Source organism: Enoplosus armatus, chromosome 7, assembly GCF_043641665.1.
Source record: "Enoplosus armatus isolate fEnoArm2 chromosome 7, fEnoArm2.hap1, whole genome shotgun sequence".
NCBI lineage: Eukaryota > Metazoa > Chordata > Actinopteri > Centrarchiformes > Enoplosidae > Enoplosus > Enoplosus armatus.
In genome coordinates, this window is record NC_092186.1 from 13,342,498 (window position 1) to 13,364,692 (window position 22,195).

General features: G+C 39.4%; 3 protein-coding genes across 6 annotated transcripts; 2 read left to right on the top strand and 1 right to left on the bottom strand.

Annotated features, from left to right (window-relative positions):
• Nucleotides 1–658: 658 nt before the first annotated feature.
• LOC139288091 (serine/threonine-protein kinase NIM1) lies at nucleotides 659–5,884 on the top strand. 2 transcript variants are annotated; one of them, XM_070909340.1, is made up of 4 exons: nucleotides 659–695; nucleotides 2,682–2,984; nucleotides 3,856–4,124; nucleotides 5,132–5,884. In XM_070909340.1, the coding sequence occupies exons 1-4, from the start codon at nucleotides 659–661 to the stop codon at nucleotides 5,882–5,884; spliced, it is 1,362 nt and encodes a 453-aa protein (XP_070765441.1). The 2 variants fall into 2 exon arrangements, with proteins under 2 accessions (XP_070765441.1, XP_070765444.1); XM_070909343.1 differs by lacking the exon at nucleotides 659–695 and adding an exon at nucleotides 776–797.
• Nucleotides 5,885–9,543: 3,659 nt separating this feature from the next.
• ccl25b (chemokine (C-C motif) ligand 25b) lies at nucleotides 9,544–12,779 on the bottom strand. 2 transcript variants are annotated; one of them, XM_070908688.1, is made up of 5 exons: nucleotides 12,644–12,779; nucleotides 12,120–12,218; nucleotides 10,480–10,597; nucleotides 10,118–10,238; nucleotides 9,544–10,023 (listed from the first exon to the last, which is right to left on the bottom strand). In XM_070908688.1, the coding sequence occupies exons 2-4, from the start codon at nucleotides 12,181–12,183 to the stop codon at nucleotides 10,118–10,120; spliced, it is 303 nt and encodes a 100-aa protein (XP_070764789.1). In that variant the 5' UTR covers nucleotides 12,184–12,218; nucleotides 12,644–12,779; the 3' UTR covers nucleotides 9,544–10,023. The 2 variants fall into 2 exon arrangements, with proteins under 2 accessions (XP_070764789.1, XP_070764790.1); XM_070908689.1 differs by having other exon boundaries at nucleotides 12,648–12,705.
• Nucleotides 12,780–15,670: 2,891 nt separating this feature from the next.
• On the top strand, nucleotides 15,671–21,995 carry gclm (glutamate-cysteine ligase, modifier subunit). 2 transcript variants are annotated; one of them, XM_070909139.1, is made up of 7 exons: nucleotides 15,671–15,870; nucleotides 17,270–17,332; nucleotides 18,627–18,711; nucleotides 19,040–19,096; nucleotides 19,222–19,424; nucleotides 19,755–19,869; nucleotides 20,359–21,995. In XM_070909139.1, exons 1-7 carry the CDS (start codon nucleotides 15,736–15,738, stop codon nucleotides 20,526–20,528), a joined length of 828 nt encoding a protein of 275 aa, XP_070765240.1. In that variant the 5' UTR covers nucleotides 15,671–15,735; the 3' UTR covers nucleotides 20,529–21,995. The 2 variants fall into 2 exon arrangements, with proteins under 2 accessions (XP_070765240.1, XP_070765241.1); XM_070909140.1 differs by lacking the exon at nucleotides 17,270–17,332.
• Nucleotides 21,996–22,195: the final 200 nt, after the last annotated feature.

The following is a 22,195-nucleotide window of genomic DNA, read 5'->3' on the forward strand; positions in this document are numbered from 1 at the left end:
GACATGGATAAAACCCAAGTTTACACACGTTCTTAAACCTTTTTGGCCACATGGGGGCAGCGGAAACAAGCTGTTGCTAAGCACAACACTGCCATGTTATTAGAGTTATGGAAAACTGTTAGCAAACAGATGCTTATTTACATATCTAGCAGACGTGGAGCAACATTAGCTTTTATTTGGAGTCGTGTTTATAGTCACCCAAAGAATGTAAGTCCAATACTCACTCTACTTTTAGCTCTGTTTTGGTCTCCACCATAGAACTCCTGAGATAAGTACTAAAGCTAAAGCTAATGCTAATGGTAATATTAAAGCTGATTGCAGCTTTCTCCTCCAACATATATATATTTCTCCACTGTATGTAAAGAGCTCCCTGTATTTACTTACGTACTGTTTATATGTGTAATATTTCAATAACTTAGTTTATTTTTATACTTTCATCTCAGTGAAGCTTGGTGTAGCTGTCTGACATAATTAATGTACATGAAATATGTTACAGTGTCACACACTTAGTTGCATCTAATTCACTATAGTCAATAAGAAAATGTCCATTAGCCTACATGCATTATTTATCACAGGTTATTCAGTATGAAAATTAATATGAGATGTGATTACTTTATTCTTTAAAAGTGTGTATGCGGCATTTCCATTGTTTTAGTCTATGTCAGATAACCCAATGAGCAGTCCACTAATACGCTGCGTTAATAGGATTGTGAAGAGTGATTTAGTCCTCTGAGGCTCCATTCACATGTTCAGTCAGTCAGCCTGAGGGACAGACATGAAGGACCCGCAGTTCCCAGGTAAATTTAACTGCTTTTATATACTCTTTTAATAGTTCTGTCACTGCAAATTTGTAGAAACGTTTGCAGAAAGTACTGTATTGTTTAAAAATTGGGTAGCAATTCCTTATAATACACTCAGAGTGTATAAACTGGCTTCATTAATGGTTGATAGATTATTTACTCATGCTTTATGGATCAGTTATAGGCCATTAAAAATAATTTGGGTTGTAACATTTACAATTGGTGTCTTATTAGAAAGTGAAACATTCATATTAGCATTAATTTATGGTTTACCAATATTTAATGCATTGCCACCAAATAGAAAGGATAAACACCAGCCAAAGGTGTTTTTCATGACCTGGCAACCCAAAATGTCTTTCTATTAATGGCGTCTGACCAATCTGTAGCAGGCATTAGAAAAATATTTATTAACAATTAATTAAGCCAATACCTATTTACTACTTATAAACACTACAAAGGATGCCCTATTTGCCTTATTATTTTTAGTCTGTTTAAACTGCAAAATGGCTGTGTGGCTGCTGAACATACATCTATGTTTGTTTTAGTTGTCTGGTGTACATGGAAAGGCAGCAACAAAGTTGTCTAAAAAGCATAAAAAGCAAATATGCAGCAGTGACAAAAGAAAAGAGAAAAAAGTTTAGTTTATAATTGTTTCGCTGTCTCATTTTATCAATTTCAAATTAGACCCTCTAATACAGTTTCTAAAATAAGCGAGTAATCCAGGCCACTTTGAGAACTGAGTCTACCACAGCTAAATTTAACCCACAATAACCAGGAAGAGATACAGCATTACTACACTGTAGATTTAGATAAGTTAAATGTCAGTTATCATTGTTATTGACCATTGGGTACTTTATTTAACTCATTAACCAGTTATTCTACATGTGCTGTCAATTAGAGAGGTTATATTTGCTCTGTAAGACACCCACACAGAACTTAAACCCTGATGGATGAACAATCTGACATCTGACCCGCTTCCTCTTTGTCCTTTGTGTAATGCTGAAATCTTAATAAACAGTTTCCTGTGGAAAAAAAAGGAACGTGGTATAAGCTTTAAAAAGAAAGTCAAAATACTGTTTGGGAAAATTCTGGGAAAGCCAATTTTTTGAAGAAATGTGCTGAGACTTGAGAACTGTGTCCAAAGAATAAGACCTGTGTTCCTAGAACAGAAAGAACAGGAAAGGCCGACACATCCTGCTTTTGTCCATCATTGAAAATGAAAAAACATACATGTTGAAATTGATTTAACACAGTCCAAAAACATATCGGCATCTGGCCAGACCTCTAAAGCTGATAAGATACTAGTCACAACAACGACACCTCAAAGGTGTTGTAAAGTCTTTGTCAAATAAAATTGCATCCTGAGAATAGATTTAATGTCAGTTCATTCATTCACTGTATGTCTGAAACAAAAGGATATAGTATTAGTTAATATTTATATTTATACTTAAATTCTACATGATCAGTTATTATTCGCCTCCATCTCAACAGACAACAACTTCTAAACTGAACACAAACTAGACCCAGATTAGTGTTGTTGTTCTAAAAGAGGCCAGACATTTTACCACATACAGGACAAAGTAAGTTAACATGGAGGCCAATCTCATTACCATGTTCTATACATAGAGCAGCCACAGTTGACTTCTGTAAGACTTCAATGGTCAGTGGTTCAAAAATAGCTTAAGACGGTGTCCGGCTAATGTTAGTGGTGTCGATTACCAAATAAAAAGTACATTTATACATTATTGCTATTTAATTTTGTGATGTGGAACAGGATCCACATGCTCCTTTCACACATTGGTGCTGACTGATTTTTACAGGCTGTGCTGTGCTTTCAATTTCTGTCTTGTTTATTAAAAGTTTCTGAAATTTCTTTTCAAGCCATGAAAACGTGCCTATGGCCAAAGCAGAAAGTGAGCAAAAAACCCAAAGATGAGGCTCCAAAGGTGGAAAAGAAATCCAAGCCCCCGGCCTCTGCTGCCGTATGTGCCATCCCAGTGCTGACCGAAGCAGAGAGAATGAGGCAGTCACCGTTTGAGAGGGTCGTCTATGACATGGCCCACAACGAGAAGATTGTCAACGACCTGATGCTTGGTCGAAGAGTTGGCTTCTATGAGCTGCGTGGCGAGATCGGGCAGGGAAATTTCTCTACAGTCAGGTTGGGCATCCACGCCTTGACAAAAGGTAAGGAATCATGAGTTATTCATATGTTTTTTCCCATTTATTCATTCATTTCTTGTGTTCTTTGGCATCCAGTTGAATCCTTACTTACAAGCACAAAGCCCTGTGTAAACCATTTTAAGACTTACAACAGTTGTAAAACACAGCAGTTAAAAAATATCAAAACTTGTAGAAATAAAGAAATAAGTGCTATGAAAAACCTACATTTTTACCTGTACCTGCCTCTGTAAACATGGCTCAATATCACTTAGACTAATGTAGTCTTTATAAAAGTAAAAGAGTTACCTTTCAGAAGAGACTGTGGTCCAAGAACAGTAACCATTGTATTTTGGGCTTGTGCACAAAAGGGGCTACTTGTTAATTAATTCTTGAATGTTAAAGTAATGAATCTTTTATCCATGACGCGCATTCCCTCCTGTCCAGTCTGGGCAGCCTGACTTCAGCCTTTTCTGTTATGTCCACAGTTTGACTTTAGGGGTTTATAACGGGTTTGTGAATAATGCTGATGTCAGTAGACTGATCCTCTGAATGAGCCTTTCTGATCACCCCAGATCTTCCCCTGACCCCTGCAGTGCTTTTATTTTCCGTTGAAAGTTACACTTGTGTATGTGTGTGCAGGTTGAACCGTTGGGGGTTCTCGGTTCTCAGCCACATTTTTGTCATACCTTAAAATAATGCTGCAACAATCTTCCAATTAAATTTGACGCCAAAAGTACATTCCTTCAGCCTTCTCCTCATGTGCATGTAACCGTCGCCCTATTTCTTCAAGTGTTTAAATCTCTTAAGTATGTCTCTGTCCGTATTCTGAACTTTCAACTTGTTGGACCCTCTCTAAATCCATCACTGACAAGCCTCCCCTACTCTTCTGTCTCAGAGCGAGTAGCTGTCAAAGTCATTGACAAGCTGCGTCTGGATAAGAGGAGCCAGCCGATGACTTCCTCAGAGATCAGCTGCATGGAGAAGCTGTGCCACCCCAACATCGTGCGACTTTATGAGGTGTTCGAGACCAGCAGGAAGCTGTATTTGGCGATGGAGTATGGCAGCGGTGGAGACCTGTTCTCCCGAATCACCACCAGGGGGAAGCTCAACGACCTGGAAACCAAGCTGGTCTTTGCACAAGTCATGTCTGCTGTTAAACACATGGTGAGCTTCATTGTCAGTCCACTGTATAACACTATGCTCAGTCTGTGCCTCATTTCCATCAATATTATTCATGATTGAGTTATTCAAAGTAAATTTTAAAGGCTCAATCTGTTAATTTTGTAACCATATTAACTAGGTATTTTTGGAGGGGAAATTTAGCCTTTTTGCATTGTGGATATATGCAACAACAGTTTCTCAGTCAGCCTTAAACCGGGGATGTTGTGATTACATGGACAGCGTGTTAAACCCCCCGGGCCACCATAATTGAGGATTTCAGAATAAGAAATTTTAATGCTTTTTGTTTTACATCTGATTATAAGATTACTGCTGCAAACACTTTGTTCACGGTGGAGCTACTTTTAACTAATTCATATACTGGCAGTTTAGTCCAATGGTTTCCAACCTCCAAAGAGTCACAGGATAAATCTGAGGGGGCTTGAGATGATTAATGGAGTACGAAAGAAGAAAATATTAGTTATTAAATATAAGTTATTTCGTTCTTAACTTTTTGTTTTTGACTTTTCCTTTATTTTTTGCTTTTATTGTGAAATATTGGATGGTTTGATCTTTTCGGGCCTTGAGCAATTATTTACACATCCAAGGAGTTTAGAGGGGAAATTTGTGTTTGGTGGAACTGCAACAAATCAAACATCTGAAACTTGGTAAGGTGCCCAAACTAGACACAGTTGATTTTGTAAAGAGTAACGGTTGGAAACCCCTGGTTTAATCTTTAACAACACATTGTCTTTTAGAAGCTGTCAAGTAGAAGAAATTGGAAATATAAATACAAGTACTTCAAACTTGTACATAACTTATAATAACGTAAATGTACTTAATTAATTAAGTTAATTAAACAAAGTCAATTAAAGTTAATTTCCACCACTGATAATATTAATGATATTAAATAAAATAATAATTGATAGAATGCTATTAGTATAGTGTTTTAAAATATGTTTTTTAGTTCAAGTTTCAATGTGTTCTTTCCCCCGTTTTCTGTGATATTTCAGCACGACAACAACATTGTCCACAGAGACCTGAAGGCGGAAAACATCTTCTACACCACCAGCTACTGCATCAAGGTTGGAGATTTTGGCTTCAGCACAGAGAGCGGCCCTAATGAGCTCCTCACTAATTTCTGTGGCTCACCACCATACGCTGCTCCTGAACTGTTTAAGGAAAAAGGTTACATTGGACGTTACTCAGACACCTGGGCGTTAGGTATTCTCTTGTACTTCATGGTGACGGCCACTATGCCCTTTTATGGGGACAACCTGGGGAGGCTGAAGCGCTGCATCCTTCAGGGTTCCTACAGTATCCCTGCATATGTGCCCAATCCATGCCAGCTAGTCATTAAGGGCATGCTGCGGCCGGTGCCTGCTGATCGCTCTTCCCTCACACAGATTACAAACAGCGCTTGGCTGAAGGGGATCGAGTACCCTTGTCCACTCGTCTTGTTGCCCCTGTCCCCGGCCCACTTTGCCCAGGCCAACCAGCCTCTGTGCGTGGAGGAGCAGGAGGTGAAGGGTTTGTTGGCAGATCTGGGTATCGTGACAGTCCATTTCCAAAACAATCCCTGCTTAGACTGTAGGAGCCCGCTGACTGGGACCTACCGGATCCTTCTCCATCGGGTGCAGAAGAGGAGGTCAGTGGAGGCTGTAGGTTATTCATCGCTTCACCCTGATGAGTATGGGAGTCAGAATAAGTGGTCTGTAGCATCTGTGGACAAACACACTCCCTCGGCCGTCTGTGTTGTACTGTAATGAGAAACTGGACTGGCTACACGTTATCACATACACATGTGACCATTTGCTCACTGACACTCCTTCAATCACTTCAGGCTCTCTTAATCAGTGGGGCGTTATGTTACATATTGAGGTGTATTCAAGTTGTTATGCGCAAAACCTGACAGAAATGGCAGACACATGGAGGTTGAGGTCTGAGTCTGATCCACAGTGTAAGTCAATTACAGCTTACAGACTAGAGCACCTCTCGTAGTAATTAGCTGTGGCTCTGTGTTCTGACTACGTCACCAACCACAAACTTGCTGACGCAACACATTCATCAATCACTGTATGGCTATCCGCATCCTTCAATCCTTCTTAGTCAATGCATAAATCTACTGAACTAATCCAAGGCCACAGGTAATCCTAGCAAGGGAGACACTGAGAGAACATGCTTAGTCCAACAGAAATGAAACATGAGACTATGACCTCGAAAAAAACGAAAGTAAAACATGTCCTGGGAAAGAAATGACAGGAATTGAACAAAATTAGGACCACATGAGCCAGAACAATAGTCATAAAAACCAATCTGCAGCCATCTTACATATTTTTTTGTGCATTTTAAACACTAAAACTTATGCCTAAAATGCCTTGATTTAATGTAGATGTTTATCAAATATGTTTGTAAATATTATGCACATTTTATGATTGTCACAAAACGTCTCAATCATACAGATTGTTTCAGTTTTTTCACAATTTTAAAACCATTTTGTCAATATCTATGTTAAGTATTATGCTAATGTTTTGTGGCAATACTTTCATAAATGCTTCATGGATACTGGCCTGAACTTCATGCCACTCTGTATTTATAGTTATAGCAATGAGTAAAGCCAAATTCATTAATCAGAATAAAAGTATTTTTAAACATTGATTTTAAAATGTTTCCTCTCACATCCTCTCATCTTTCCCTCCAGCAGGAGGCATGTTATTACAGGATGTTATTTATTTATACTTTTTCTGCTGTATGCAAGCCTCCTCCTTAAGAGATTTCTACTGGGATGATGAATGATTTTCTGCTTCCTTATGAGCCCTGAAGTTTAGCAAAAACTTTGACTCTTGAGGAAGTTCACAGGAACTTTGTTTTGGAGCCAAGCACTTTCGGTAAAAGCGCTGATGGTGAAATAAGATGCATTTAGGCTGTGAGTTCTTTTGAGACTGTGACACATGTGAGGAGCTTTCTCCATCTCATGGTCCTTCACTTTTACTTCACCTCTCACTTGTGTGAACTCCTCGAGGGTTCAACAGTCTACGTGAGCCTAGCATCCCTCTTAGCTTATTACCGTCACCTCACAATTTAGTGCCAATTCTGCCAGTGTCTGCATGCCCCTGCTGTGTTTCTGATTAGTGATTGGCATTATGATAAGCATTTTGTTTTGCAATAAGTGTTGAACCCCTGGCCCGCACTCAGTCTGTTCACACAGGAATGTGAAGACATTGTGTGGGCAGGAGCAGACACAGAAAGAGATTATCAAGGTCCCAACGAGTGCCAAGGAGGAGTCGGGACTTGCTGTTTATTTAGGAACCCAGTTCTTTCTCAATATCGCTGGTGCGAAAAAGTGATTAAGGATGAGGTGAATGATGATCATTGTGACAGTGAAATTAAACTTAAACAACCAACAGCATCTGTCTGCCGCTCCTGTTTAAAAGCAAAATTAAAAAGGGAGCTGAACTGAGGGAAAGTAAGTTGTGAGGGGATCAAAGGTGAGTGGCCATGGCATGTGAAAACTTAAAGCCTGAAACCAAATCAGAGCAGATTTTTAATCAGTTTAAACTTGTTTATTGTCTCTTAACAACTCATAAATAACACAAAAGATATTAAAATCATATGATATAAGGATATGACACAATACTTTCTTTGATCCAGTCACAAACCCCTGCCTGATTCAAATGAAAAGGTGATAAGGTAAAGGTAAATTTTAGTTTCTACCATAAAAACAAATATTTTCGCTTCTGCTTTTCTTTCATGTTCATATAAACTATGTTCTTTACCTTACCTCACCTTCTGGGATTATCATGTGGAGCCAACACATCGACCCCAAAAGGCAAGTCAGCATTTGTTTGTGATTGCATTTGGCAGTGAAAGAGCAGCCTTGAGCTCTGGATGACAAATCTGCTCAGCTCATAAAAACATGGTTGAGATGGTTGCGAAAGAGTAACTTTACCTTATATAGACAATTTCCTTTTCCATTGAGTGTCAATACAATGTGACCGAGGGACAACGGTGCTGCAAAGAGTTTAACTTTTACCCAAAACACATTTATTAGAGTAAGAGAAATGTGTCAATTTTGGTTTGATACCAGCAGGAATTAAATATTTTATAATTAAATGAATTAAGTAAATAGAGCACAACCGGAGCAAGATCCAACACGTCTCAATGATTAACTGTCACATAGCAAACTGTAAATGTACATCAGTTTTTGGGCATGCAGTACAGCAACTGCAGGTGAACTCTCATTTCAAAGGAGTCAAATAAAAACTGAGTCAGACGTGAGAAGTAGAGAAACTGCTTCAGGGCTTTTACACATTAAGTGGGTCATTATTTTCACACCAGTGATCTGAACCAAAAAGAGGGTCAACTGTGCCTCTCTGGTAACTGATTAGTGCTTTGTTAATGCTTCACGGTGAAAAACTAGGGAAACTAGCTCTGTTCTTCACAACTGTCAGCACCTGCACCTTTTCTGTCACGGTCTGGTTTCTTGTTTTGTACCATGTCTGCTGGATGACAAGACACTGAACTTGCTCCAATTTTGATACTGATTACTCTAACACAAACATTTGACAGTATCCAATCCCATTCATTTATCTGCAGGAATGTAGCAGAACTGAGACTCATTTCAGCCTGCTAGACAAAATATCTTTGCCCCTAGGCCACCATGATACCCTGAACTTGTTGATGACGTTTGAAGACATTTCACAATCCATCCAAGCAGTTCTAGTAAATGAGAGACATCTTGCATGAAAGCTGAAGCTGAATTTTCTTAAACAAAATCCCAGTTTCCTTTAACCTCTAGATAAAGCTGGATTACCAACTGGGGGAAATGGGCAACTAGGGACCCCAAAAGCCCCAAGGTCACTGTGTGTCAGTTGCTTTTGGTAATATTATTACTTACTTAAGTACAAAATCAACTGGGTCCTGCATTGTTACGTCTTGTGCGCCCTTCTTGTCAAGGACTGTGTCAAAATCTGGTTCTAACACTTTTATTATTTTAGTTTATATTGTGCTCACATTAATCAAATCAAGTGAATTTATCCTTTAATCCGGCCTTGTTGGACTGGATGTCTGAGAACCATGACAGAGATGGAAGATTTTTGACTTTCAAGTAAATCCTTTTACCATCAACATTATCATCAAACCAATGAAAACCAGCTTTGCAGACCAACCGTCCCGACAGCCAAGTTTTAAAGTGTTGATGGATGGCTCATGTTCTCAATTATTGGCTCAAGTTGATGCCAATCTAAGACTGAGATTATGGGACCAAAGCTAAACCTGCTTTGTTTCATGGATATCCAGTGAAAATGTCATCAGGGAGGAATGATGCAACTTTTTCCTCCCCCAAAATCAACCATGGGATCACCAAATCAGGACAGAACTGATTTAAAACAGCTAGGTGTAGTTTTCTGATTAAACCACAGTCTGGTTCGTATTTGCATCTTTATTTGATACAGGAAAACACAAAGCACAGTTATAATGCTTATATAAAAATATGGAAATCTGTCGTGTATAAAAAAAACTCTCAGCTTATCACCAAAGTGTTTTTTACATTTACATCACATACACTTACACACATGCACACAAACACGCTCTGCAAATACATTTCAAAGCTGCCAAACAGTGGCTCATTTCTAGCAGGCTTTACATAACACAGAGTAGTGAACAGTAACATAGCGGTGGCTCATATAAAGGACATTTGCTATACTGGCTATAACATTGAGGATATGGTACGTTCGTGTTATAGTGAACTGTGTACATTTACGTTCCCTGTCAGTAACAGGAAAGATGAAATCTGCTGAAACATAAACCATCTACAAAAAGAAGGTGATATATGATGCCTGACAGGGAGGTGAAACAGCTGCTCTCCTCTCTCACATTCTTCTCTTGTTTCTCTCCTTTTAGTGGCCTACAAAGACAACAGTTTTATGATGAAGAATTTACACAGCCACTGAGTTTCTCTGTAAGGCATTAAAGTGGGAGCATGTTGTGTAACCTTTTACCTAATTCTGCATTAGCATCCTCATGTCCACGGTCCGAATCATGTCCTGGACCCAAAGTTTGTGTGGATTGGCGCAGACAGTCCGCTGTGTTTTACGTGATTTCCTCTTCTTCATCAGAAACCTACACATATCAGTATTGTTATTTAATGTTGTCAAGCTTACTGCACAGGTTTTTATAAGTAATCAAACACACCAGTGAGCAAACGTGCTGCTAAGTTTGGATCAATAGCTTTCTTACTAAATAGCTTGTTTCGCTTTCCATTAGTCTTTGCCAAATTATTATAGTGGGAAGTTTCAACAATGCAGGAAAACAAAAGGCTCACAAAGGGCCAAAAGTGAGAGATATAATATGTGTTACTCACACAACTGCTCTGAGGTTGCAATCACCATCTGTTTCCTGCATCCTGTAACTTTCAATGTTTCTCCTTGCATTTGGTTTCATCTCGTCAACATAGCCGAGACAGCAGTTGCCGTATGAGCCTGGAGAGAGAGAGGTCAAGTTACTGAGGGTGAGGGAGAGATAAACTGCCCCACTTGAAAATGTCTCTCTTGGGAAGAAATTAAGCATTTTTTACACTCTAGTTGGAGTCCCGAGGGCAAACAATATAGCTCAATTTCATTTGTCTGACTCTTTGTTTGTGTTTATTGACTTATAAACCTTAGAGCTTATGAATAAAAAGAGCCAACGTGAGCATTATTTATTCTTGATGTTGTAATTTGTGAACTATTAACTTAATATTGACAGGAAATTTCTAGGATTTGAAAAGATCTGGGGCTAAAGAGACAGCATCCAGGAAATTCCCATCTACACATTTTGGGAACCTAGATTGAGTGTTCAGCATTCACGAGGGACAAATGTTTTTTTTCGCTCTCTCTTGCTAAACACACACACAGATACGCACAAGATATCATACTGTGCCTAATGTGTAATTGTATAATTAATATTTTGGTTGTATGTATTGAGGTGTTCGCCACAGCTATGATTGAAGACACTGAGGTCATGTCCTTGGTATTTTCAAAATGGGAATTTAGGGGTTGCCGCAACCTGTGGAAGCGTTTACATCCTGTACTTAAAAAAAAAAGAACACGTGGTGAGTATTTTACAGGCTCACTATTAAATTGATTACTTGCAGGCTAATAGGTGAAGGATTCATTATTTTTCCACCTGACAGTATGCATAGGGCTTTGAAACAGCAGTAGGGCTAACTATTAACTGAAATATAACTATATAAATTCTGAAATATCTAAACAATTTTGGTGACTTTATTTTGTATGTTTTGTCTAAATCCACTGGGGTTGGGAAGGACCTAAACTCATGACTTTAGTATTTCTTAAATACTGGCTACAGCCCTGCTTACTGTAATGCTACTGCTTACTATCTAACTTGTAATTGGGTTATAGGGTTGTTGCTATCTGTCATATGGAGAAACCTGTTTCTTTATCATACACTAATTGTGTTTTCTTGGACATAAACATACAGTAATTTCCAAAATACTTTAATAGGCATATTTTTTTACTTTTCTTTTTGAAAATGTCAAGAATTGAGATTTTCATACTGTGCCCTCTCCTTCAGCTTGCTCTGTCTGTTCATCTAACTCTATTTTTCAAACCTGTCACAACATTACCACATCAAAGTGGTCTATAATAGCAAGCCTAGAGAGATTACACTTTGCTATGGCGTATTGTGGTAAATGTGGCTTTGAGCATTAAAATTCACCCGATTGAAAGAGAAGATTCAGTGATGAAATGATAATAAAAGGAATGTGGATTATGAAATACAGCTGCAGCCACAATCCTACCGAATGTGGTCAAAGCGAGACATACAGAAGTGTTCAGTTCCATCAAAACTAGGTCCATATTTTTAGGTTTTTATTGTAAAATGCTAAAACAGTTACTTGCACAATATTGACCTACTATGGAAAGAAAACGCACTGTTAAATCTGTGTGCAGTCAAATCCCAAATTGTCATAGTTCTGGTGTGAATCAAATCTGTTCCACTTACCTTGTGCCACACTAAGGTACATGCAGGTGAGGAGCAGAAGAAAGAAAAGAGCTTGAAACTTCATGGCTGTTGCTGCTGTTGTCCTTGTTGTGTTTCTCGCTGCACAGAAACAAACAGATTGAATCAAAGTGCAGAGCATAACTGGAAAATTGGAAGCAGAGTCTCCCACCCCCCTCTGCCATGTAAATTGTGGCTGTTTATATAATCTTGTCCATCACAAACCCCTCCATCTGCGCTCTTGTGACAGAAAAAGGTCATGTCTTTGACACCTGATTAAAACTGTTTAAATCCCTGTCTGGTTTCCAGCTGTGTGCAGCTGTTTCATCTCAACCGTTCTGAGTGTTGTTTTACAGAAACCAAGAGTTTGTGGTAAATTATGTTTGGATTGCCTCTCTGCAGTTATCTCTGACTTCTTAGTAAACTCAATACTTGGAACACACAACAACATGTTTGCAAAATCAGGATTACAGACGTACCAAGAATAACATGAGGAGATTGTTTCATAAGCATGCAGAGAAACTTACCTACATTCAGTATTTTGCAAGATGTCCAGGGAGAAAAACCTTTTGTCCAGTGCAGCTTGTGGTGGCTATGTACTTATAGTGCACACATGAAATCTGCCCTCCCCCAAAATAAACTCTATCCTTTACCACACCTCCTCTGACTTGTCGACACTCCATGTTTTACAATTGCTCAGTAGAAGTGCAATTTGATTACTGAATCCTACAAGGCTTTTGCTTGGCAAAGTCACTCACACACACACACAAACGTTAATACCACCCAAGTGCCTCTGATGTAACTGCAACTTGTTGATTTCACCTTTCTGGTTGTCTTCCAAAAGATCATACATTCAGTAGACTTTAGCTATTCTACAACTCTAACTCTAGTCTGTGTTAAGTAATTGTATTATCTGGCTCATATCCCATGTACAACAGTGCCTTTGGATATATGGAATTATATGATAACAGAAATCCAGATTCAGGGTGCCTGAATGGAAACATTAAATTGGGTTTTTCATTGCTTTGGTCTCACACTCAGACACACAGAGTATCAATGCTAGCAGTGGATATACAACGTAGTTAGGATATGGCCATGTTAGGATCTTGTCTCGCTGAGGGACATGAGAATATTGTTGCAACTGAGACAACAGGGAATTAAAAAATAATAATGCAATACTTAAAAGTGCCTTCCACTGCAGCCTGACGAATGCTTCCTCACACAAAGGCTGACCTAATCTGAAGGCACTAAAGCTTTCCAGATGTATGACACCATTCCAAAGCCGGTTCATTGCGTGTCTATTAAGTTTCATTTACACCTAATGAACTGGATCAATGCATTATTGGTTTTCTATATCAGTTCCTTCTACAGCTGCAACCATTTTGTAGACTTACCGTGCTTCAAATCCTATTTCTACAGAATGCTGAATCTGTCATGATACGTACTTCATGGTCCATTTTGAGCCTTTGCATTGTCCCTTTGCATTGTTATTCATATACAGTCTGTGACTATGGCAAATAGGCCACTCGCTTTCCTGCACTACCGTAACCAAAGTCAAACCTGCACATTTGTTTACTGTGATGCCACTAAATGAATCTCTTTCCTGAATAATGAAAATTCAAGATAAGATGAGACAAGATAAGACGAGATAAGATGAGATGAAATTAGATTAGATCAAATTACATAAAATGTCGCTTAGTCTGGCATGTGTTAGTAGTAGCCCCTTCAATGTTTTAGTTATTATAGTGATTTTGCTGCTGCATTGTGGCCTCTAGTCAAACGAAATATACACTCCCCCTCCAGAAAATGTTCTGAACTATTTGTATCTGAACTATTTGTATCTTTTATCTTTTATTTATTTTATTTTGAACTGTTCATCTATATTTTCTGTGCATTTTATTTTCCAACATGAACGTCTGAATGTTTCAAAGCAAGAATAGAATTCTGGTGGGGAAATACTGAATCATTTGGAATCAGCCTATAAAATACAGAACAAAATACAACAATGTGTTAGTTTTTTTAATTGTGAAGTGTAACAACCCTAAAGTTACTGAAAACCCCCCAAATTCCTAGTAAAAATACAAGGCATGTAACATCTACACTGAGGAAATAGTTTTAAAAATGTATGACTATGAAGGTTTAATAGTTTAATCCCTCTTGCACTCATGGTCATCTTATCCCTGCAACAATTTGATTACTTCCAAATGTCAGTGTTGACTTCACCTGATGTTTGTCTGAATCGTGAAAACATGTTGTAAGTCACTCTGTATATGTGTGTCTACCAAATGCAAAATGTACTGCAGGTCTATTAGCAAAATACTGAAAGATATACAGATGTTTCATAGATTCAAGTGACATACAAAATACGCCAAAAGTAGGTGGAGAGCTGAATATTACAGCCATATGTGATTGTCACATCTTATTCGAAAACCATGGACATTAATCTGCTGCTATGACCACATTCATTCTTCTGGGAAGGCTTTCCAGAAGAGTTTGGAACCTGGCTGCCGGGATTTCCTGCCATTCAGACACAAGTACATTCGTGTGGTCCAACACTGATGTTGGGCGATAAGCCTTGGCTCATAGGTCTGTGTTACAGTTCAGGGCTGGCCCTAGACTTTTGGGGGCCCTAAGCAGGATTTGGTTTGGGGGCCCCCCTCATTGTAACGTGTTGCCATTTCGCATTGCACTGAACCAACTTGTGTATCGTACATATTAGTTCAAGCATACATAATGTACAAATAATCATCCAAAGACTAAAGTGGGGCCTTCTACCAGCAAGCTTTCTCGCACCGTATGCGCCGGTAGGTATATTTTCAGTCCGGGCTCAGAGGCTTTGTGATCTGCCTGAGGAAATCAGGTTGGCTGAGTCAGTGATCTCCTTCAAGTCCCTTTTAAAAACCTACTTTATCTGAGAGAAATTACTGATTTTACTTGAGTTGAGTTTTTTATTTCCTTTAAAAATATATATTTTCCTGTTCTTGTCTTTTCCTACACTGTATTATGTATCTGTTTTCTTTTAAAACCTGATGATTTTATGACTTGTCTGTTATATTTTGCTGCCTTAGTGAAACACTTTGTATCGTGGATTTGGAAAAGTGCTCTATAAATGAAGATCATTATCATTATTATTATGTTATTAATAGTAAGTTTAGAACTTGAGTAAATGCCTTTAGTTACAATATCATCCAGTGTTGCCTGTCATCCCTGTTTGAGAATAATAATTAGAAACCCTACACCACCATCTAGCGGTCAGAAATGGGACTGCACCCAATACAAAACTCCATTCCAATAATCCAGGTTTGTGTTATGGATGGCGCCGATGACTCCATGTCATCCTGACCGGGTTTTACGGGACAGTCACCGACACCTCCGTGTGGGCGTGACCGACCGGCTTGCCTCCAGAACAGCCACTAAGCAACCACCAAACCAGCCGGGCAGGCAACAGTGAGTGCAAGTCATCCTGACCACATCTTTTTTTTTTTAAAAGGTTCCGGGGCTGTACTATTGTTTGCTAGCCGGCTGTTAGCCAGCAGTTACAGTAGCAGCCAGTGACAGAGTGAAAGTACGGAGTAGCAGACTCTGAGTAGCAACTTGTTAGCTCGCTAGCGAAAACCACATGGATCCTCAAAACACCAACATGAACACCGAGGCGAAGATGTTGAACCACGCAAAGACTCTCAGGCTCCACACCGGGAATTTAGTCAACCGGAGTCGTCTGAAAAAGAAATGTCCGTGCTCTCCCAGCGAAGAGGTAAGAAAACGTCTGATCTAACATGACTGCAGTTTTCTGTCAGTTATCTTGTGTTGGTGTGACAGTGTAGCTTATTAGCTTAACTGTTAGCCTTTAAGTTAACGTTAGGCTACCTGGCTAAATATTTAACTAGCTAACGATAGCTGTGTGTTAGCTGATAATAAGGCATGTATAACGTTATATGAGCAGTCCATAAAGAGGGAAAAGACAGGGATATTTAAAAAAAATTAGCATTTCAAATTGTACCTGTCGAGGTCCATAGTTACAGGAGCAACTTGGCTTAAAAGTTTGAGTCTACTATGTCTTGTTTATGTGATGAAGGCGTGTAATATAACTAACTTTATGATCCAGCCTCAGGTGAATAGATTACACTGTAGCCGGAGATCAATGATTGTTGTAAGCTGTTCTCTGTAAACACACTACAAGTGTAAACCTAGAAATATCAAACGGGTGATCTACATCACAGGTGCTCCACTGAAACGGTGTTTTTAGTTTTAACACCCTTAAGATGTGGCAATACCAACGAATCAGTCCTCAAAATCTATTGAAATTGTCCAAGAGCCTAAATTGAATGTTGAATGTTTGGCTTTTTGCTTAATAAATGACTCGGACAATGAATCGATTATCAGAATAAATGACAATGAATTATCTGTCGTCTGAGTAATCCATTAATAAACTACTTGGTTTGGCACTGCATAGATGATCACTGTAGTTTTATAAAGGTGAGGCGGCAATTTCCTTTGGTTGTTTTTCATGATTGCCTTGGATACAACACCACTCATTGTTTTAGAGTATGAAACATCATGTGCAGCTTTCCTCTGAAGCATGGTTGGAATTTGGGTACAGTGTTACGTGTTGAGCCTGCCATACCTTAGTCCAGAGTTGAGCTTATGATTGTTGTGATGAAGGGCAGGATACAGTAACTATCAGAGGGAAAATATTTGGCTTATCACATATATACAGTATTTTCTGTATTAGTAAATATACGACTGTCTTGAGTTGGCATAAACGATCCATCCCATATGACATGGATGCCTGCCTTCAACACTCGAAGATTTCTCATCCATACACTACTGATGCAGCTGGCCTCCACAGCCCATGCTTATCCTTTTGTAAATACTTAAGTTTTAAAATAAGACACTTCAACTTGACTGGAGAGGAGCTCCTTGTCCCACACTTTGAGCCAGTTCTGAAGTTTGTCTAACTGATTTCATTGTTTATAACACACTGCGACCCATGAGTTGGCGGAGCAGCATGTCACAGCTGTCCAGATGTTTGTGTGTGGAGTCTGCTGACAATAAAAAGCTCTCCAGCTTCAGAGTTTCAGGGATCCTTGCTAAAAATATGCATGTTTCACAGATGTTAATTTAACTTTATGTTTTTCTATTTGATATTTCAGCTTCAAGACTGCATTCAAGCCACACTGAGCGACTGGTTTTCCGCAACAAAACCGCAATCCAAGGTGTGGAGACCCTTTTCTTAATGTTTTTATGTAGTGCTGTGGGGTTCTCCATGTGAGAGTATAGTGTATATATAGTATAGTTCACCTAATGCAGGCTCTCCTAAACCAGCTTTGCAAGTTTGTACTGACACTGAGAAATGAACCACAATACTATTTGCATTGGCAGTCAGTTATGGTCAGACGTGCAGTATGTGAATGAGTTGCACAATAACGTGCAACTACACTGTCGGCAGTAGGGTGCCAGTGCTTGGGAAAATAAAATAACTGTAGTGATGGACATCAAAGGATGCCTCCAGGCTTACTGAAAAGAAGCTGTCATGATGAATGTTCATGCAGTGCTGGCTGCCAAAGGCGCCAGTCCAAATGTGTGTCTGTCTATTGGTATGGGGGGGGTGGGCAGGGGTGGGGGCACAGGCACTTTGCTCTGGAGGTTTAGTTCATTAACTGTGATAGGGTTTCTAAAACGTAGTAGTCTTTGGATATTCGGTTTTCGTCAAATGAACATGTTCTGAAAAGACTGAAATGGAGATAAAAAAAGGCTGCAGTATCCAACGTAGTGAACCACCATTCCTGCTGAACACACCCCTGCTCTGGCAGTTTTGCTAGGCTCAGCTAATCTGCTTCAGCTCTTATCACCACGCCCACTGGACTCAAATGGGGATGGGGGAGGTTTGAAAGAGTTGAACTAAGGGGTCTTAAATACTTGCAAATACAAAGCTTATTAGACACATCCCCTGCAGGCATGTTTGAGTCATGGGTCTCAGTCCTGTTATGCTAACCCCCTTTCAGATACTTGGTTATGTAAATGGCAATTTTACATGTAGGTCTCATGTTGGAATAAATGCCGACATAAAAGTCAAAACGGCAATCTTACCAGGTGGTGGCCTCTCCCCAACATATCCCACATAACTCGAATGCCGTCAGATTAACATAAAAGGATGCAGCCGCACAATGTTTCATTTGCACTAAGAGTACTGTAATAAATGTATCACTTATCATCATCTTTCTTGCACAAAGAAAATAAGTTTGATAAACCACAAAACACTGTGAATGAGCCCATTATGAGGAGATTCCTCTCATGACTGAATTTGCCATCTCTTGTGCATCTGATTCCAAATATCGCTCAAGCATTGTGTCTTTCTCCGTAAGGGTCTTGTCTGTCCGGTCATTTATGTAATGACAAAAAGCCATCATTTAAAAAGACAGATGAAGCCAGCAATGTCACGTGTTTCATGTCTGAAAAAGGGCTTTAGTCACAAAACTCTCTAAATAAAGTGCTTTTCTTGTCACGCAGGACTTTCCAGACACACTGGACTGCTCCATTCCCCAGGCAACAGATGCCATCACACCTGAGGAGAGAGAGGAGCTGAAGGTTTCAGGTCAGCACTGGTTTTGTTGTCTGCAAGAAGTAACGCATCCATTGGGTGTTTGCACTGCTCTGCTTATTGTGGCCTTTAAGCAGTAGTCTCATTTCTTAAACTTTGTGTAAACAAACAGAAAAGTGGTTTCCTTAATCAGGGTAAGGGATGAAGATACATTTGGTAAATGCAGCTGAAAACACTTTTTTTTCTGCTGGATAAACCTGATTTATTTGTCAATGAACAGTAGATTTTAAAAACGTACTGTATATTTAACAAGACAGTAGCTGTAGATACAAAAGCTGTCTTGCGACCTCATGGCATGTTTATGGTTGCCTTGTTTTCGCAGTCAAGCTGTTCCTGTGTGAGTCGGTTCAGTCCTCCATCAGAGATGCAGTGGAGATGGGTGAGCTTTAAATCTCTTCATCAACATTTTCATGTGCCTTTTAAAGATTACACACACTTGATAGCAACCTTTTTTAAAATGAACCGTTCTCTCGTGATACTACCTTGTTTGTTTCTCATCCCTAGCCTGCCAGACGCTGGCAGTGTCCCAGCTCGACTCTGTTATCATAGCGCCACCTGGGCCCCTGGAGGGTGACGGCCAAACGTTGGCTCACCTTCAGCCCGCCTGGGAGGAGCTGGAAGCTCTGGTCAGGAGCCAGCGGATTGCCGCTATTGGCACCTCTGACTTGGACAAAGACCTGCTGGAACAGCTCTACAACTGGGCTCAGGTGAGTTGGAATCTTGTGTGTGTGAGCCTTCATTTGTGTCATCTCTTAGCTCGGCAGACGCTGTGCATTTCTTATTGATAGTGTATTTTGTGTTAACTCATACTACACATTTTAATCAGCGTTTCTGCACGACCAAAAGCTGCGATTTATCTGCTCAAATTGTATGGTTCATATGACCATCAACGTCGTGGTGCTCACACTGAACATAAGCAAGCAGCCCCTTGGAGCTTTGGGCAGTGTAGCACTGACACACCTGGCAGCTCTGCGTGTCCTTTCCTAGGTTGAACCAAATAAAGCTGGTCGTTGACCACGTGCTCTCTTTTACACCAGGTGAAGCCCAGCAGTAACCAGGTGAACCTGGCCTCCTGCTGTGTGATGCCTCCTGACCTGACAGCCTTCGCTAAGGAGTTCGACATCCAGCTGCTCACACACAACGATCCCAAAGGTGAGTCAGTGGGATGGACTCATAGCCAAGTTTCTAGATGCGAAAAGGTTCATAAACAGACTGCATGTGTTGTCAGTTACTTTAAAGAGTAGTCTTATGATATTCTATTGATATATTTTTCTTATTGTCAACAAATGCCATGAAAAGGCCAAAACCAACGAGTTGATCCACTAACAAGTTTTGTCTCTGCAGAAAAAGCCTGATATATCTCATAGAGCTCCATTCTTGTCCAAAAATCATTAAAAAAAACACATCAATGAGCCACTTTGTTGCACTGAGTACATGTACATGAGCACTGTAGCTTGTTTTGAGTCAGGACTGACTCCAATGTAAAGAAGATGAACTTACCCATTGTTGATTTTGGCCTTTTCATGGGATTTATTGACAATAAGAAAATTATAGGAAAAAATGTATTTGACTGTTTTTTTCTTTAGAAATCAATTGATTCATTCTAGTTTGGGTCAACTACAGTACAATTTCCATCCACAGAGCTGATGTCAGCAGCCACATTCCAGGAGGCGGTGCAAGAGGGAACGCAGGACCTGAACATCGCTGACTGGAGGCTGGAGTGGGTCCTGCGCTACTCCATTATTGTCAAGAGCAGGGGCATCATCAAGGCGAAGGGCTACCATGTCAGTGCAAGGAAGGCAAGCCCCTAGCACACCCCTCAAGAGAAGAAGACACATGGATGAAGCCATTTTCCTCCTTTTTTCTTTCATTCACACACAACATGCAAAGTAACAGCTCTGAATAATGGATGCTGCCAATCACCATGAGTTTTGAAGTCATTGTTTTATCTTACAGATAAGGTTGCATCTTGATCATCTATGATTTCTTCAGTTTAACAGATGCAGGTATTCATTACCATCGTCTCAGTGAGATCAAAAATAGGAGATGAACGTGCAAGACCAGCTCCAGCGTCAGTTTTGAGAGAATAGACTGTGAAAGTGAGCTTCAAAGATGGTGGCTCTCCCCATCACCAGTACATTGACAGATCAGCCATTTGTCAACACAGAGGAGGCTGCTTAAATGATGGAAAATGTCAGTTGCTAAACTTTGATCCAAGGTGAAGGTCCCCTAACCTTGTTGACTTGAAGTGCCTCTCAACTTTTGCTCCTCCTATCCTCATTCCTGCTTTGTCTCCACTGTGTCGGTGTGAATCAAGCTTTAAATATATCAGTCTGAATGACAAGAATACGAGTACGTAAAGCAAAAGAAAATTAGAATTATTGTGTTTTAGTACAAACATTTTGAAAGTGTAAATGGGGATAAATTCAGAAAAAATACCTGATTTTATTCATGCAATTAGATTTCTCCTGCTGTATATAACACAGTTTGCATTCCTCAATTGAGAAAAATGATGAACTAATTCAAATCCAACTACATATGAGATGTTTATTTTATGATGCTGATTGAATTAGACTTTAACTGGTAAAGCAGACTATGTGAGTATTATGACTATTTTATCATGCATTTTTTCTAACCATTCGCAGTTTTTGACAAAGCATTGAAATGTTTACCCACCCTATGCTCATGAGATTCATTCAAAGGTTGAGAGTACATCAATATTTTGAGATATTTTGACATGCATAGCAGGTTCAGTGCTGTGAAAATGCGTTAACTCTGAGGAAGAAGTTTTTATTTAGGAATTGTGGCTGTTTTTTCCAGACAGGATCCAGTTAATCTCATGAAGAAGAATTATCTGTTGTACTGTAAACATATTTAATGTTGTCATATATCTGTATATTATGAATTGGCTTTATTAAAATAATGAAACAGATGTTTACACCGTCAACACTAATGTAAAATATTTAAAACATCAGATAAACTTGGGCTAGTGTAAGTGTTTGATAATGCAATCAAGATGGGAAAGTCAAAACAACAACATTTCACATGGCTCTTGTATTTTCTGCTAGGCTAAGTTCTCATGTCAAGTCAACTGAAGAGTAACTCTGTCCCACGGGTGTTCTAAGCGGGTACGCTGAGCTCGTCAGGCTCTGATTTAGTTTAAATGGAAAGACACTGGTGAATAATTTCCTCCTGCAGAATGTATGATGTCAACCTACATTTGAGTCTAAATTTGAAGTGACTTAAACAAGTTGGTTTAGTGCTGAATAAAGCTCTCAGCAGAGTCATAAGCATGCTGTAAAATTGTTTAATTTATACTAATGTTATTTTAATTGTTCTGAATTTATTTGCCTTATTTGTGTTTATTGATAATTGAAAGGTTATGTTTCACAGTGGAGTGTATTGTCAAACAGTCTGCATTGCACTGAGTTTTTGGGGTCAGGGTTACTTCTACTCCACTTAATTTTAGAGGGTAGTG